Below are 14,207 nucleotides of genomic sequence, written 5' to 3' on the forward strand. Positions count from 1 at the left end.
TTCCTAGCCTGCAAGTAATGTGGTGGTTTACACATAAGGGGTATTAGGCTGTTGCACATGGGTGAAAAAAATATTTCTTCAGCTTGATCACAGGATTTTTCAGAACAGGTTTCTAACAATAAGTTTTAGCGTACAGAAGGGAAAATCAGACAGCTATACTGAGATATAATTGATATTAGCATATTCAAATCATGGAAAATTCACAGCTCTTCTCTATCTGACGTGGCTTTCTGTAGGACTTGAGCTTCTGTGCTGTTTTCCCTTAAGACTTCTTCACATATGCAAAAACTGCTGAAAATCTGTGCGGAAGCTCTGGTGACAAATCCTTTGACACTGTGACACGACGAAGGAACAAACCATCTCAGTGAATAATTTTACAGTTTATTAGCATATGGAAGTGTTTTGATTAATTTTGCTTAAATGAATGACAAAGAAACTGTTTTATCATGTACTCTGCTCATTTCACTACTATTTGTCCTATTGAAATCTATCTTTATTTTTAATTACGCATGGACAGGGCCTATTCCTAAGACCATGACATTGATAATTAATTAAAACACAGTAGATAATCATGTGATTGAGCTGTACTTCTCAGACATGTTCAGACTCCAGGAAGACAGTCCCTTTGGGGAAAGGATATTTATTTTTTTAGACTGCACAGTTCACAAGAACTTAAGCCATCTGTGTGACTTGTTCACATGAGCTATGCAAACATAACATATAAGAAACCTAAATGACTGTGTGTAAGGGAGGAGACAATATTCCTTGTCTCTCTAACTTAGCTTCACCAAAGTTGTGCATAGTCTGGTTGGGCTCAGTCCAAGTTTTGTAAATACCGAGTGTCTCAAATGACATGGTATTCTTATGTGTAGCCAACAGAATCACATCCTTCATATTCACAGAGAGCACTATTTCACGTATCACAAATACATGGTTGTACTAGAATAAGAGTGAAGAACCAGCCTCTGTTTTCACTGAATGCAGTGTTTCTGCAAGTCACAGTGAGGGAATCTTGCCAGGATGCCCAAAATCTCAAAGCATGGTTCTGAACACTGCACAGACCTGAAGAGTGGAATGGAAGTGCACTCTTCTTCCCAATGGCCAGACTTTGCATGTGATAATTGTAAGTGTGATACTGCAATGATAAAGCTCTGATCTAACATCAGTGAGGAACTGTTATCCGTTCTGAAAATCAATAGCATCTCAAGGACATTTTTTCTGCAGTTTAATGTCTCCATACAAGTTTTTGCTGTCTGGAAACCAAAGCAGCATAACAGATACTGGAAAGTTTTCAAACTATTACAGTTATATAAATTAATTTTCACTGTCATCCTTCCTTCCTTCTTTTTTTTCTTCCTTCCTTCTTTTTTTCCTTCCTTCCTTCCTTCCTTCCTTCCTTCCTTCTTTCCTTCCTTCCTTCTTTCCTTCCTTCCTTCCTTCCTTCCTTCCTTCCTTCCTTCCTTCCTTCCTTCCTTCCTTCCTTCCTTCCTTCCTTCCTTCCTTCCTTCCTTCCTTCCTTCCTTCCTTCCTTCCTTCCTTCCTTCCTTCTTCCTTGTTTCCTTCCCCCTCTTTCTTTTTCTTTCTGAATTTTCTTCTTTATTTTCTTCCATTTGTTCACTTATTTTTCAGATTTCCACTCTTCCCAGGACTTTCAAGGCCCACTTAATATTTTCTGAAATAGATTATGATGCATGTGGAGAATATTTCTTTCTTTTGAAAGCCTGCTTGAGAAAAGAAGCCAAAACTCAGGAATGGTTTTGGTAGTGGTAGGTCAAGGTAATTTGTCTTGCCATTTGACATCCTCACCTCACACATCACAATCTCCCATTGGATTCTGTCAGCACAGTGGGAGGTGTGGATGTATAACGTACATTCATAAGGAGAAGATGGTAATTTCATTTTATAGACATACCTTTATCTTGATTAGTTATTTGGTAAACTGACACTGATTCACAGCCTAACAATCAAGAAACGCCTGTTTTAGACCTCATTCTTTCTTTAGAGAATATTTGGAACAAGAAAGCTAATCTTCACAAAATCTGCAAATCAGAACAACATAAAAACATAATGCTTTATTTTGTTTTGTTGTGGTTAACCTCAAAGCTGCTTTAGGTGATGATTTGCTGGATGTACAGCACCAAAATGAAAGGAAGAACTGCTCAGCTGTCATGCATTTGTGTCTGTATATTTGTGATGGGATTTAGCTATGAGCAATCAGTGTTAGCTGGAGAATGACTGCCTTAGGCCGTCCACAGCAGCAGACATAAGCCTGCTCCCCCAGTGTATGCCATGCATTCATCTTTAAGAGCCTTGGTACAAGGTCTCCTTTTTGGGTTCCTCTGCCCACCTTCTAAAATGGAGCAAAATTTGAACTATTATTTGTGCAGTCTTTACATGTAGAATGAGCTTTCCTCAGATCAAAACAGTCTAAACAGGATTAACTATCCTTGGGTATCTCAGCTCCTCTGCAGCCAAGAAAAAGAAAGAAGAAAATCCACATCTGAGAGGGAGAACATCCAGTCCTTTGTTCATTTTCTGATGTGATAGTCTCGGACATGAAGATTTTAAGAGCAGGAGGAGGAACTCATCACTGGTGGGACACCAAAAGGATTGGTTCTCCACCTTACGTGCAAGGCAATGGCCGTGAAAAAGCATTTGTAACTATTGGTTCATTTTCCCCCCAAACACTCTTTGCTGCTGATGCTGATAGCAGCCTTCCTTGGGACCCAGTTGTGGTGAATTCTGGTTCAGATTCTTCTGCCTCTTATGCTTCATGCTCTGCCAAAATGTCTAGTGTTGTGCAATTACTTGGACATTTTTGTGTTCCTCTGACTCCTTACCTATTCTTCCATTCCTTTAAATGGTGCCTCAAGAAGTCAGAGCCAGTAAGACTAAGTATTTACCTTTTTTTCCTCTTCATACTTTTTTTTTCTTTGCATTTCCACAAAGAGAGCACAGAAGATTTTTCTTGGAAGCCCTATTTATCATACAGACAATTCTGTCCTGTATTTGAGAAATAAGAATTCTTCTGCTTGGAAAGTTGTAGGAGCTGTTAAGACCATGAGATGTATGTTGAATTTTTCCCTAAAGAATCACATCTGAAAGAATGACTCTTATTTTTGTGGTTGCTACATATTCAGGGTTGCTGCAAGATAAAATACGGGTGATAAGAAATAAAGAGGAGTCAAACTCAATTTGCTGTTATCTTCCTTTCCTCCAAGCCAACTACTTCCTACTGAAAAACACAGAGGAGCAAGCTCTTTATTCTCCTTCTCCTACTCTATCAGTTCTTTCCTATTTAGGAAAAAAAAACCAACAGATTAATTAGATCATAATATAAATATTACAGGTGATGTATTGATTTTCCATCTAGCAGGTGAAACCACAGTGCAGTGAGAGTTGAACCAGATTATAAACCAGGTGAATTTTTGAAGGTAATTTGTCTTTACCACAGCACCAAACCTTTGATTTTTATATACCATCTCAGATTCTTTTCAGAATCATACTTCACTTTAGAGCTTGAAGTTATGGTGGCTGAATACAATTGGTTATGTTTAAAGCCCCTGTGAATATTTGCTGACAAAGCAGACACTTTTTGTCCTTCAGTTTCCCTGAGTTCTCAGGTCCAATTAAGCACTTCTAGCCAGACACCATGTTAGGATTTGTCACACCTCAGGTGTTTATAGCACAGACATACACTGCTGGGCTGGTCTAGACTCATGTTGCACTACTCATTAATGGGGAGAAATGGGCATGATTCATCTGACCCTGCCTGCGCCCTCCAGATGGGAAAGATTCTCATTCCTTTTCTGTTATAACTGACTTGAGGTACTGTATTTGCTTTATTACAGTAGCAAATATGGTCAGTCACAGGGGAAAAAAAGAGTAACTCAAATAAATTAATATGTTAATTTCTTCACAAATTACAGATTTTGGAAGTCTTATCGTACATAACCATAAACATGAAATCTTTGAGCTCTATCTTCCTCCCATACCAATAGCTGTCATTCCAGCATTTGACAGACAATTGCTTTTAAGTGACAGAGCTGATGTTGGCATGGTTTTCATCTCTTCAGCAAGATCAAAAACTTTGGTGGTGAGAACTGGACAGTATGAACATCTGCTGGCAATAACACATACACACAGTGCCAAAATGTGGGCTGTGAGGACTTCAGGGAGTCAAACAAACATCCTGCAGTGGCCCGATGAGGAATTCAATTCCTAAGGAAATTGCCTTTGAGGACTTTGCTTCCCAGAAGAGTATGGCCATATCTTCATTGGAAAATAAAAAGAAGCTATTTTACTTTGCTTGTTTTTGTCCACTTCTGTTGTAAATAACAACAATTAATTAATTGATTAATCAAGCAAGCTTTGAGAAAGTAGGCATTCACTGCCATTGGACAACACTTGTTTATTAAATTTATTAAAGAGGAGGTCATCATGATGCCTACCTTTACATAACAGAGGAATGGCTGTTGTGAACTGGGGAATTCCCCAGCTTAAGGTAGTAGAGATGGAAACGTAGCAGCAAACGCATTGAAAGTCTCCAAGTGGGTGAATGAACACTGTGGTTGAATCCTATACAAATTCAGGAGCGCTGCAGGAAGACCCTGCCTATTGCTAGAGGTAGCAATTGTTTCTTTGGCCAAAGATAGGTAGACATATGGGAGCTTTTTGTGAGATCAGTGGACACTGGTGGGATGATTTGTAAAGGACCACAATCAACTTGGAATAGAAACACAGCGTGAAGCAGTGAGAATGGATGTCCTGACATGTTACCAGACCACAGGTCCCATCTAGGTATCATACTGACTGCTATGCACTCATCATATCTCAGCTAAACCCTACTAGATGGAGAGGGCTGAAGGAAAGTAAGAGGCTGCCGACACTTGTCGCTACATCCTGTTTGCTCAGCCAAAACACAGCTGGTGGTAAGGGGATGTTTGGATGGGCAGTGAGATTGTGGTGCATGGCTGGGCACCTACAGGTGGGGACCTGACAGCTCTATCTATTGGAAAAAGGTGGGCCAGCTTGGATGGATGGATAGATGGATCGAAGTATAGATAAATTAGTCGGTAGATGGATTGAATGATGGATAAATGGATGGGTGGATATATGGATGGATGAAAGATCAGTGGCTAGATAGGTAGGTAGATGGTGTACCTTGATGGCTGTTTGACCAGCCTGAAAACAGCAGTTTTGTTTTTAGAGCAGAATGTGCGCAACTCCAGTAAACCCATGGGACTCCCTAGCCAGCTCCAGTCCAGCCTCAGCCTCCCTACTTCATCCTGGGAGAAAATCAAGTTGCTGAGGGGAGGCTGTGGCTATGTGGAGGGGGCAGCTTGGAGTGATTTGCTAGGGCAGTTTAGGAGGCATTTAACTATATGTAGCTGGTTAGAGCACTGCGGAGCCTGCAATAGGGAAAGGGATAATGAGGTCCCATCTCATGTATCTCAGAACATAAGGCACATGCCTGGCAATGCAGAACATTGCACTGAGGTCTTTATCCAAGGGAATTTTATTTTTTTATGCAAAATAACCCAGCATGAAGGAGGAGGCCAGGCCAGGGACGCACTCATCCTTCAAGTGAGCTGCTGCTATCAGATGTCTGCTTGTCTGGAGAAAACAAAGGGACGGAATCCTTATTGTGAATGCACTGACCTTGCTCTCTGCTTTGCTACCTGGCTGTTCAGCTAGTGATCTCTGTATGTGCTAAGAGGTCCCCAGAAACAACCTCCTAGGAACAGGCAGCCCCAGAGACTGTTCCAGCAGTGATCCGTTTATCCCAACTGAAGCCAATGGATCTGAAGGATGGAGTTCAAATTCCCCTTCCCAAATTGGAGGTGAATGTTTGTTATTGCTCTATAACTACCTGAGACTGCAGTGAGGTGGGGGTCAGCTTTTTCTCCTAGGTGACAGCGATACGATGAGTGGTGATGGCCTCAAGTTGCACCAAAGGAAGTTCAGTTTAGATTGGAAAAAATTCTTCTCAGGAAGAGTGGTGATGTATTGGAATAAGCTGCCCAGGGAGGTAGGAGGGTCGCTGTCCCTGGAAGTGTTCAAGAAGAAGGTCAATGAGGCACTGAGGGACATGGCTAGTGGGCATGGTGGGGATGGGTTGATGGTTGGACCAGACGATCTTGGAGGTCTTTTCCAACACTAATGATTCTATTATTCTATTATTCTATGATTCTAAGAGTCAGAAACAGCCTTGTGTTGATCTAAACCCAAGGCAGTGGGGAACAGCTCATTTGTGCTGGGTTTTACATAAGGAAATGCACAGGTATATGGAAGAGAATGAGACCGAGGGACTCAGGGAATCTCTACCAATGTACCTCCACCACAAAAACATCCTCACCAATAATGCTCACTAATGCGTCATGGCCTTGGTGATAAAATCAAGAAAGACATTGCGTAGTTTTGTTCACCCTTTGCTCAGATGAGACATTTTCCAGGATAAGGACCATCTCTGGCTGCAGGGAAGTGCTCGTCCTGGCTGGGATTTGGGTTGTGCAGCCCTCGTGGGGTACTTCCTGAAAGCGGCAGCACCAGCAGGCTGCAGGCGTGCAGATTGACTCTGTGCGGCTCCAAGAACACCGACACTTCTGACAGCATTAGTCAGTGAGCCGGGACAGTGCGGAAATAGAATCCAAGGACATGACACACACATAGGAATAGTCCTATTTATCAGTGGAAACAGGAACAAGTGGTGTGTGCCCGTGCTGGGCTCGGAGCTGGGAACAACACGGGATGTTTCTGCAGTAGTCAGTAACTCGACAGCAATACAGTTTAGGAAAAAACTGACATAAGTTTTAGATTTTATTCATTCATACATTATTTACAGCAGTTGCTTTCATATTACAATTCTCTTTCATCTTTTCAGTTTTCACTTATAAAAAATTAACCAAATAAACCTTATATAACCAAATTTATCACAGCAGGTCTGGTTAATTTTCACAGTTACAGCGGCCATCAGGAACGCAACACGAGTGCCTACGCCTCGCTCTCCCTGCTCCACCCCGTCACGGACACACAGACGTGTGGACACACGGACATGTGGACACATGGACTCCTGTGTGCTCCCTCCTCCTGCGTTCTGCGATAGGGCAGAGCAGAGCACACCGGGCTATGAGACGTTGGCCCTGCTCTGTGTGACAGTGCTGAGTTTGCCTCCCGCCTGCCCACAGGCTCCCTCTCTCCCACCACAAATGGCATTTCCAATAGCTTTCCATACAACCACCACACACAGCCCACCCCACACAAGGCCTAGTGGTGCTGACCCGTTTGGAGCCCAATCCTGGATGTGTAGGCCCTGCAACTCGCAGCCCAGCCAGAAGGCCCCACGGCCATGTAGGGCCTGGCCTGCCCGCCCCCACCTGCTCTACAGTGTAATTATTGCTGTTTTAAAATAGGTTCGTATTTCTTTGAGGACTTGTAGCCGCTTCCTGTTACAAATACAGTACATACGAGGCTGGACATAGAGAACACAAGACTAATTTCACATCGGTCTCGTACAACAGAGGGGAGGTGCAGAGGCAGCCCCGTGAACCAACACCACCGCCATGGGCACATAGAGCCATGGAGCCCCAACTGACAGTGGACATTTTCCAAATGCATACCACACATCTGCTTAACACTATTTAAAAAAAAAATTAATAATTATTATTTCTTTTGTAACCTTTACTGCATTTGTCTCAAGAAGACTTTTGCTTTGATAAAATAACACAAGCACACAAACAAATGGCTTAAAGCTAACGGCCCAGCACAATTGTAAGTACAACTCACAAAGCAAAGGGTGCTTTGTGAAACCTAATAATGTTTTTTTATTAATTAAAAAAGAAAGCAAATATACATATTACAAGTCAAAAGACTAAGCTTTGAAGGCAAAGAAACTGAAAACTATGTTAGCTATATGCTCATTACGCTTACATAGCAGTAGCTGCTTCTGCATCCAAATGTGTTATTTGTAAATGGATTTACAGTTGCATTAGGTATTTTTTATGCTCTTGGTTTCAGTAAGTCCATCTCCAGCTACTCTGATGTTAAAAGCATGCTCTCTCCTCTAGCTGGCTAGCACACAATTAACAGCACCTCCAAATCATAGACTCATAGAATCATTTGAGTTGGAAGGAACCCATAAAGGCCACCCTGTCCAACTCCCCTGCAGTGAACAGGGACACCTACAGCTCCATCAGGTGCTCAGAGCCCCTCCAGCCTGACCTTGGATGGACAGGGCTTCCCCACACGTGGCAACCTGTTCCAGTGCCTCACCACCACTATTATAAAAAACTTCTTCCTTATAGCCAATCTAAATCTGTTCCAGTTTGAAACCTGGAACAGATTTCAAGATCTGTCCCTTTCCTTAAGCTGCCTTACAGCTCCTGCTTTTAGCCACACTGTGTTCTAACCAACTTGTTCAAAGGATTCTCTGGCTCCTTTTTGATTCTGAATGAAAGGTACTCATGAGGAGATTGCAGGCTGTAGCTTTTCAGTGGGAGATAACTAATCTCTGTGCATAGTCTCTGTTACTGAGGAGTGCAAGAGCACACTTTTGCTCAGGATTTTGCTCAGGATTTTTTTCAGGGAGAAAAAAAAAAAGGAAAAAAAAAGGTCCTTTTGCATGTTAAAGCTTATTTAATAGCTTGCATCCATTCATTTTCTTTATGCGGTACAGTACATTCCACCGCAAGACTCCAGTTAGCTTGGAATTAAAATGCCTTTATTAAGCTTTAAATAGAGTGCATACCAACAGCATTATACCAGTGCTAATGAAACGCAGGCTCCCAGCAAATTTAAAATTAGATTGTTAATTCAGAAGTAACCGGAGCTGGTTCCTACCCTCGTGTATTTGGCAGCTCTGGGATCCCTGCAGTCACTCTCTATCCATTTGCACCTCAGCCAGGAAATGTGCCGAATTAAAAGGCAGCAGCCGTGCATGGAGGATCAAAAAGACTCAGTGAGCAGTGGACACTCCTGACAGGAGTTCCTAAAATCCTGATTTCCTTGGGGAATCTCACCCTGGCACTCTCACTGACCTCTTTGGTGCTGCCCTGACTGTTGGTGCAGTGACAGCAGCACAAGGGAGAAGCAGCACCATCCCTGTGGCCAGGAGCACTGCACAACTCTTAAGCATCTCACACGTGCTGCTGCCTTCACTCAAGGGAGGACATGGCATGAACTGACAACAAACAGCAGTGTGGGGGTTGCAAGTAATATTGGAAACCACATTCTTCACTGCCTGTCTGCATCCAGGGGCTGAGCTCCCCATAGACCTTATTGCCAAACACGACGTGTGCTTGGGATGCTGTTTGCTCAAGATGTGCAGGGTGCCCCTGCTCATCTCCAAGGGAACTCATCTCTTCGGGCAACTCCTGAGCCACTACGATGCAAAATTTCCTACTATCTTTTAAGGAAGAGTCTTCTGCACCACCCGTAGTTGCTCTCCCAGGTGATCGCTGGCTTTGAGCTGAGGACACATGAGCAGAGCCCACTGTGTGAGGATGAGCAGAACAGCCATGGTGCTAAAGGGATGACAGTGTCGCCATGCAATGCAAGGGCAGCAGATGCAACCCATGGGAACAACGAAGTGCAGGTGCCTGGCACAGCTGGAGGACATCTCTGGAGTTATCCAGCTGCTCTGCCTAGCCCTGAAGTGGTCTCAGTAGCTTTCATATTCACCAAGCAAGGCTAAATTCCAAGCCAAGCTTTACAAGGGATATACTGCTCTTCCCTTTGCTCCTGCTATAGATGTGCTTAGGCAGAAACTGCAGACATTAGTCAGGAGCAGCCCCTGCTGAGAGTCACTGTTGGGATTAGATGACAACTGGTTTTCAAGGATTTCCAGGCAGTGGGTCCAGATCTTCTGGCCAGGACCAAGCCCAGAACTGCTCTGTGTTGCTCTGTGCCACCCTGATGCTGAACTGGGAGCAGCAAGATGATGCCTGAGCCAGGGAAAAGAACACAGGGCTGGTCCTGCTGCAGGACTGCATCATGCAGGAAGAGGAAGGAGCTCACTACTGGGGCTACAGGGCCACTTCTGGGGGCAGATGCAGAGAGCTGCAGGCTCTGACTTCTCCACATGGCACCATTTGAACGGGTGCACCCTGAGCGGGGCACAGCATACGACGGATCTGCCAGGTCAGCACCTAAACATCACACTGGGGGTGTTCCTCCCCACTGCTGCACCTTGGATGCCACACTGGCACCTAAGGGCTGTCCAGCGAAAAACAGCCCAGCCAAGGCAGCATCAGCAGTATCGCACCCATGAGCCCTCTGCATCTTCTTTGGCAAGCATAGAGCAGCACGCTTGACAGCCAGCCCTTCTCTCCCAGAACCAGCAGCCCAGGATGGATGGCACTGGGAGGAAAGGGTGGATTTCTTCCAAAAAGCCACAGGTCACAGAGTGTTACGGGACGAAATTCACTGGGCAACTGGTGGCCAAGTGGCGAGGATTCAGCACATCCCCAGCACTGATCAGGTATCACCAGTAGGTTCTGCCATCACCAGCTTCAGTTTGCTCATCTTAAGAGCAATCCTGGTAGGCTGATGGTACTTCTGTGTCTGTGGGATCTGGTGCAATTGATTCCAGGTTTGTTTTTTCTGATAGGATGATGCGGTGGTTTCATTGCAAAGGCACAGGTATGAAATAAAACCAGCGACATTCTTTTAATTAAATACTCCAATTAAAAAAACAAACAAACAAAAAAAAACTAATGCTCAGTTTAGGCTTTACGTATTCCTCCCTTATTAAGAGACGAGTAGTGTGTTGTTTGTTTTTTTTTTCCCTCTGGAAAGACTTTAGTGCAGTGATTATATAGCAACAGAAAAATAAACTAAAAAAGGCACAAACTGTTTTGTGTTCTTTTTTCCTTTCCCTTTCACTAACACTTTATAGTTGTCTATTTTCCTTAGGTTAATAAATCACTGAAAGCAGCAAGAAAATATTCTGCCCATTTCTGTACACTATACAAAACCCCCCAACCAACAGTACATTATTTCAGCTCCAGGAGAAATGTACAGCATAGTAAGACTTTGAAAAATAGAGTGCCCCATACAGAAATGGCGTTAATTAACCTCGTGCTACAGCACCCCTCCTCCGCCCCTTCCCCCCTTATTGCTGCCAACACGTATGGGGAAGGGGCTGTCCCTGGTGCTGCCCAGGGATGGGCCCCCGCACCACCCTCCCCACCGCCCCTCCCGCAGCTCTCAGTGCTGTTGATACGTCCCCTACCCTCTCACCGAGTTGATCGTGAACATTTCCCCCCTACACGCGTTATATTTCGTGAAATAGTAACTACTTCTTTCCCCCCAGGAACTAAGTGAAAAGGCTTTTCCCTTTGAATGTGTTAACATAGCTGAAACCCCTCCATTCACCCCAAATTAAGTGCAGCCAGAAGTGTTTCTCTTTATATTTCTGATACCACGTTTTAAAAGTAAAATCTACTCATCTTTTTTTTCCCCTCCCCCCCCCAAGACGTAATTCATGCAAAGTTGCTATTTGTTTAAATAAGTTATAAAAGTTGATATTTCAGGCTAGGAGAAGCTGTAGCCTTGGTTACTCTTAGTTGGCAGGCACTGTACATACATACTGGGTACAGACACATGCCGGATCTGCTTTGCATTGCTTTTTGCATTGTACAATTCACAAATCTGACATCATTAAAGCGGTTAATTACCTTTTATGGCAGGCTGCAGTGAGGCCATCTACATGGATCAAACAAGCAGCTGGTTAAGATAATAAGTACATGCCCCCCACCCCCCAGAGCTCCCCAAAATGCTATTATCTGTCACATTGCTTCTCTGAAGTGCTCGGAGTTGGTGCGCACATTAATGTGCAAATGTGTTACCATAGGAACTGCAGCCTCCATTATGCCTCAATGACACCATTCAGCAAAAGCCAGAACTAAAAATGAACAACAACAAAAATTAAAAATAATAAAACCAAACCAAACAAACAAACAAAAAGAACACCCACCCCAAAAGGCAGCAAAGAGAAAGTCACATGCGGAGCCTGGCCCAGGACTGCAGGTCACGCGCGGCGACGGTAGCGCAGGAGATAGATGGGGCTGATCTTCACTTCGGCTATGTTACATCGGGGCTCAGAGTTCAGATGGATCGAGTCTGGTTGCTGGCTTAGGAAGGAGATGAGGATGGAGCTGTGGTTCCGACACGCCGAGGGGCTCTCAGACATTTGGCAGGATGAGGCACATCCAAAAAAAGTGCAACATCAGTGCCGCGGTGGCAGTGCAATGTGTTGGAGTGCGTGCACACGCTTCCTCTTCATGCATTGCAGCAAGCGGGTTGGGCCGGGGGCTGCCCCCCACATTTTCCTTGGAAACTATTAACCAGTAAATAACGGTAAGACGAATGCATATTCTATACTTACTGGTGCGTGAAATACTGAAAACTGCATTCAAGTAATCTTCTCTGCACTATGATGAATGCATCGCTATGTTATCTTACACTTGGAAAAGGAGAACACTGGGCGCACCAGAGTGGCAGTGAGATGTTGCAGGGAAGGTTCTGTGCTTTCTGTCAGTCCCTGGGAGGCCGGGCTGCAGGATGCTGACTTCCAGCCCCGCTGCCTCCAGCGCGCAAGGCTGGGCCACCAGGCTGCACGGAGCAAGCCAGGATGAGATGAGGGAGCAAGGGGGGGACAAAATTGGCAAATAAACGGTGACAAGAAAGAGAAGGGTAATTTATTATTATTTTTCTTTTTTTGGAGGGGGGAGGAGAAAAATAGCTTTTTTGCTCGGTGGTTGGGTTTTATTCTTCACGGAGCTGCAGGCGGTAGCGGTGGTAGCGAAGCTGGAAGAACATTCTCTCCAGCAAGGAGTGCGTCATCCCCGGGAGCGCGTAATGTTCAACCACACCCACGTGCTTGAAGCCCAAGGACTCATAGAGCTTGTGGGCCGCCATCTTCACGGCTGTGGTCCCCAGTACGACGGAGGAGTAGTTGTTGAGCATGGCAAACTCCAGCACCTTGCGGCCCAGGGCCTTGGCAATCCCCTTGCCACGGTAGTTGGAGTCGACAGACATGCGGCGCAGCTCCACCGTGTTGTCCTCCTCATTGCCCCGCGCTGCCACGATCCCCACCACGTTGCCGTCCAGGACGGCCACCCAGAAGCAGGAGCCTGCGAGAGACAAAGCACCACATGTAGCTGCCTGGGAGCTAAAGTGCTCTGAAAGCATGGACCCAACTTGCTTTTCCCCTTGGCAGTGCCAGGGAAATGTTCTTTTCCAGAGGAATATATACATAAAGTTGCTAAAAAACCAAAGTGTAGACACCAACAATTGTAAAGTTATAAGGTATGGATATATGCCTCCATGGGGATCTACAACAGCCACTTTTGGACACAGACCTGGACACCCTATTCTGTGTGGCCCTGCATTGGTCCCTGCCAGCCTCAGCTATTGGCATCTAACAGCAACGGGTGATCTTCAGCTCTAATGGCACATGATGGGCAAATCCTTGCATGCAGTCATGCACTCCTGTCATACCGGCAGCTTCACCACACTGAATCCTGGCCCCAAGCCGGAGAGACCCTTGGTTGCTTGCTGCAGCCCCCTAGATTCAACCACAGCACAGGAGGCTATGCATCTGCTTGGCTGTCCTACAGAATGGCTCGTGTATGGCATGGATGTCACCAAGAGACACTGGTACCCATCCCAACCAGCTGCTCAGGCTGGCCAGACAACATGAGAGCCAATGAAATTAGAAACTACTCTGCAACTCCAGAGCACTGCAGCAGCGTTTGGCTCCACTAGCAAAGCAACTTAAGAAAAACAACTGAAGTTAAATGAATGAATTACTTGGGTCTTAACTAAAGCAGATCATCACATAAGGTGTGATGTGATAACATGTAACAAAGCGTCTTTAACTGACCTGAGAAGATTAATGCTTTCATCACAGGGCAAAAGTGATTCCAGCTTGGATGCTGCTTAATTAACAGCCAAGAAAGCCATTACTCAATTACATCAGCTAATGAGGGATGCTATGACAAATCTCTTGCTTAGAAGGAAAATGTGGACTTCTGCTGCACAGGACAAATGTGGCCTTACATTGAGAAGACTGAGATCTCAGTGTGCTGTGACTTTGGGACTCTGGTTCCCCATCAGAAGGAGATAGCTACAATCCATGTCTCAACATCCAAGGAACAGTGGGGTAGAAACAAAACACCCAGGATAAATCAGCTGCAAGCCTTGCC

The 14,207-nt window shown here is 44.8% G+C and overlaps 1 protein-coding gene across 1 annotated transcript in view; it reads right to left on the reverse strand.

The window, feature by feature from the left end:
- Positions 1-6,788: 6,788 nt before the first annotated feature.
- NAT8L (N-acetyltransferase 8 like) overlaps positions 6,789-14,207 on the reverse strand; it is a 30,997-nt gene continuing 23,578 nt past the window's right edge. Inside the window, exon 3 of the mRNA XM_015286010.4 lies at positions 6,789-13,133. Coding sequence (XP_015141496.4) covers positions 12,766-13,133 — 368 coding nt within the window. The 3' untranslated portion in view covers positions 6,789-12,765. The remainder of the gene's footprint in view (positions 13,134-14,207) is intronic.

This window comes from Gallus gallus, chromosome 4 (genome assembly GCF_016699485.2).
Source record: "Gallus gallus isolate bGalGal1 chromosome 4, bGalGal1.mat.broiler.GRCg7b, whole genome shotgun sequence".
NCBI classification, from domain to species: Eukaryota; Metazoa; Chordata; class Aves; order Galliformes; family Phasianidae; genus Gallus; species Gallus gallus.